General features: G+C 39.7%; 1 protein-coding gene across 1 annotated transcript; it reads left to right on the forward strand.

Annotated features, from left to right (window-relative positions):
* Nucleotides 1-2,393: 2,393 nt before the first annotated feature.
* LOC108541296 (olfactory receptor 5B12-like) lies at nucleotides 2,394-3,338 on the forward strand. Its single transcript, XM_017890767.1, has one exon. It carries the CDS (start codon nucleotides 2,394-2,396, stop codon nucleotides 3,336-3,338), a length of 945 nt encoding a protein of 314 aa, XP_017746256.1.
* Nucleotides 3,339-3,635: the final 297 nt, after the last annotated feature.

The raw sequence follows: 3,635 nt of genomic DNA on the forward strand, positions 1-3,635 counted from the left end.
CCTTAGCTCAAAAAGTAAGGAAAAAGATCCCCAGATCACTCTAGTTGTAAGACAAATGGTATTGTGAAAAAAAAAAAGAAAGAAAGAAAGAAAGAAAGAAAGAAAGAAAGAAAGAAAGAAAGAAAGAAAGAAAGAAAGAAAGAGAAAGAAAGAAATCAATCCTGGGAATATTACTAGATATTTGAGAAAACCTAGATATGAGAAAGTTTGCATGAAGTCCTGACATTGCCTTAGCTAGAGATTTTAGTGAGGCTTTTATTTTTGCTGCTTAACATGGCTATGGCACTTCTGATTTGATGATTGGAGGCTCTTCCCTCAAAGCTTCCATTTCGCCATGTCTTCATAAGCATTCCCAGCCCAAATGCAAACTGTTCTCTGCTGTCTTCAGTTAGGATCAGATGGGGAGGGCCAACATGGGATCAGGAGCCTCCCGAGATATCCACTGCCAGGATGCTAATTGTTTCTCCTGAGACTGGTCGCTGTCACTGCCTTGATATTTGTAAGAGCACAGCCTAGATTCTGTTTCACAGCATAGAGTCCCACAGGTGGGGAAAGAGTTTCTCTAGCATGATTCTTTTCTGGATGTGGATTTCCAGTCAATCGTCTGGACTTGAAGGTTTTCCATACACTCTTTGTATCCTCAATTTGTCTGTTCCTAGGACAAAAGTAAGTATCAAAAAAAAAAAAAAAAAATCTTCACAATCATACCCAGTTAGAATTGCAAGGGGTGCTAAAAGGTCTAATCATTTTTCTTTATGAACAAATACACAAAAGGAAAATAAAACCTTGAGCAGTTACAGTCTACCATAGACAACCTGCAGGCTAGCTGTCTTCTCTGACTCCTTGTCCACTGCTCTTACCACTCTACTAAACTGCTCTACAGCACTCAGATTTCCACACTCATTACCCTCTGATGTCTAGTATAAATGGTTGAGGTGATGGTTACACTCAAAAGGGAGACCACACTTCCTAATTTGCTTTTATTTAGAATGTGCTATAAGCATAGCAGTGCAAAGATCTTACCTCCCTTTCTGAACTGCAGGAGTTGTAACACTTTCAACATCTATTTGAGGATATCAAATATTAGGTTATTTACTTTAGAAACATTAAAGTTTGGAAACTCAATATTGTTGGCTGCTTATACTGCAGTAACCAAGAAGAGATGCGACGAGCTATAAAAACTAATGGCTCAGATTGCCTAATTAAAATTGTTAGTATCTTTTATAATTTTCAAAGAACTTTCAAATTCATTGTCACGTAAGAGCAGAATAGCATATGAGACAGATGGGGAATGATTTTCACCTTGGCTAGTCTCAACAAGAGCTATACCATCACCTGCCTTGCATATGAAAGTTTATTAAACCAAAAGAAACGACTATGACTCAAGACTGCAGATTCAGAAGTTCTCTTGAATTGAAAGGGCCTCTCAGAACTATAAACATGGCAACACAGTAACCTGATCCACCACTGGAGGTGAGTATCACCAGATACGCTGTGTAATACAGCAGGAGATCTGTGACTTGATTAAAGGCACGGAGTTTCTAGAGGAGAACAAAAGTGACTTTTTCGATCTTCCCCTATTCTCCCTCCCCACAAATAATGCAAAGACATAGGTGATGGTGGGAGATGAAAACATCAGCCCATAAGAAAAAACAACAAGATTGTGAGATGAAGAGAAAACACCTAAAGCTTTGCTTCAACCTTTTGAAAACTGCTCCTTTGGTTTTTGAGTTACTGAGTGACACCAACATATCAGTACGAATGTGCATCACAGATCTTGCAGTTTCCTTTAGAGGCCAATGAAGCACCCAATTAAGGGCCCTCATAAATTAGGCCCTTTAGAAAAGTGTGGGTGTCCCTAGAGAAGGGCCCTGAATTTTTGCATGTTTTCAGCTATTAGGAACAGATTGTTATGGTGTCTATGAGAGATGGGAATTGCATGTGACAGGACTTGTCAGCATCATATACCAAAGAATGATCAAATATTTCCTGTATTTCGCTTCCTGTTGAGTAAGATTTTTGTGTAAACAAGAGGGTTTCAAAGATATGGCAAGAAGTGAAAAGAGTGCTGTGTGATTTAGTGTAATAGAGTATACTATACACTACAAAAGCTGAAATGTGCCCCAGAGATATGATACAGACCACTGTGGCAGCCATGGTCGGCAGAGACATTCCAGTACCCACACTGCTTCTGCATTAATGGCCTCACTCAACCCACCCCTACCCAGAATCTGGTCCAGCGTCTTGCACACAGACTCCTGCACTGGACAGGAAGCTGACATGTGAGCACGAGACCTGGACACACTTCAGTTCCCATGATAGTGTTCAATTAGCATAGTTTTGTGTTTTTTCATCTCATAGGTACCTCTCAGGATAATTCCCAAATGACTTTGATGGATAATGTTTCAGAAGTGACAGAATTCGTTCTCATGGGGTTAACAGATGTCCTAGAGCTTCAGATCCCTTTATTTATCATCTTTACTCTCATTTATCTCACCACTCTGGTTGGGAACTTTGGAATGATCATGTTGATTCTGTTGGACTCCCGGCTCCACACTCCCATGTACTTTTTCCTCGGCAACCTGTCTATGGTGGACTGTGTTTATACCTCGGCTGTCACTCCCAAGGTAATGGTGAAGTTTCTCACGGGAAATAAGATCATATCCTATAATGCATGTGCTGCCCAGATGTTCTTCTTTGCAGACTTTGCTACTATTGAAAGTTTCCTCCTGGCCTCAATGGCTTTTGACCGTCATGCCGCGGTGTGTAAGCCCCTGCATTATACCACAACCATGACAAATACTATGTGTGTCCTGCTAGTCACTGGCTCCTACATCTGTGGACTCTTTCAGTCCTCCATTCATGTTGCTTTTACTTTCCATCTCTCCTTCTGTCATTCTAATGTGGTTAATCACTTTTTCTGTGACATTCCACCACTCTTAGCTCTTTCTTGCTCTGATATTTACACAAATGAGATTGTGCTCTTTGTATTGGCAGCATTTAACATCTTTTTCACTCTCTTGATTATCTTGAACTCTTATGTTTTTATTTTTATTGCTATCCTGAGGATGCATTCAGTTGAGGGACAAAAGAAGGCCTTCTCCACCTGTGCCTATCACCTCACTACTGTTTCCATCTTCTATGGAACAATCACCTTTATGTACCTGCAGCCAAGATCTAGTCATTCCATGGACACAGACAAAATCTCATCTGTGTTCTACACCATGGTCATCCCCCTGCTTAACCCTCTAGTCTATAGCCTGAGGAACAAGGAAGTCAAGAGTGCATTCAGGGTGGTTACTGGAAAAGCAAAGTCTTCATTGGGCTTAACCCGTTAATTATAAATTGTTTGCAAACCATGTTGAAATTTCACTGGATCGCCAGTGTCTAATAGTTTGTTTTATTTTCATTATTTCTTGTCTTTAATTTTTCTGAGCACTTCCTTCACACATGAGATCTGTTCTATTCAAATTTTGGGAATATGATTAGGTTAGAGAAAATTTGGATGTCTTTTACCAGAAATAAAATGCCACTTCTATTTTAATATCAAAATTATAATCCTAGATAGTATAGAATTTAACACTACATCACACTATTACTGTAAAGTGCTTTGCAGGTAAACCTCATAGGTGTAT

Source organism: Rhinopithecus bieti, unplaced genomic scaffold (assembly GCF_001698545.2).
Source record: "Rhinopithecus bieti isolate Rb0 unplaced genomic scaffold, ASM169854v2 scaffold_19722, whole genome shotgun sequence".
Taxonomy (NCBI): Eukaryota; Metazoa; Chordata; class Mammalia; order Primates; family Cercopithecidae; genus Rhinopithecus; species Rhinopithecus bieti.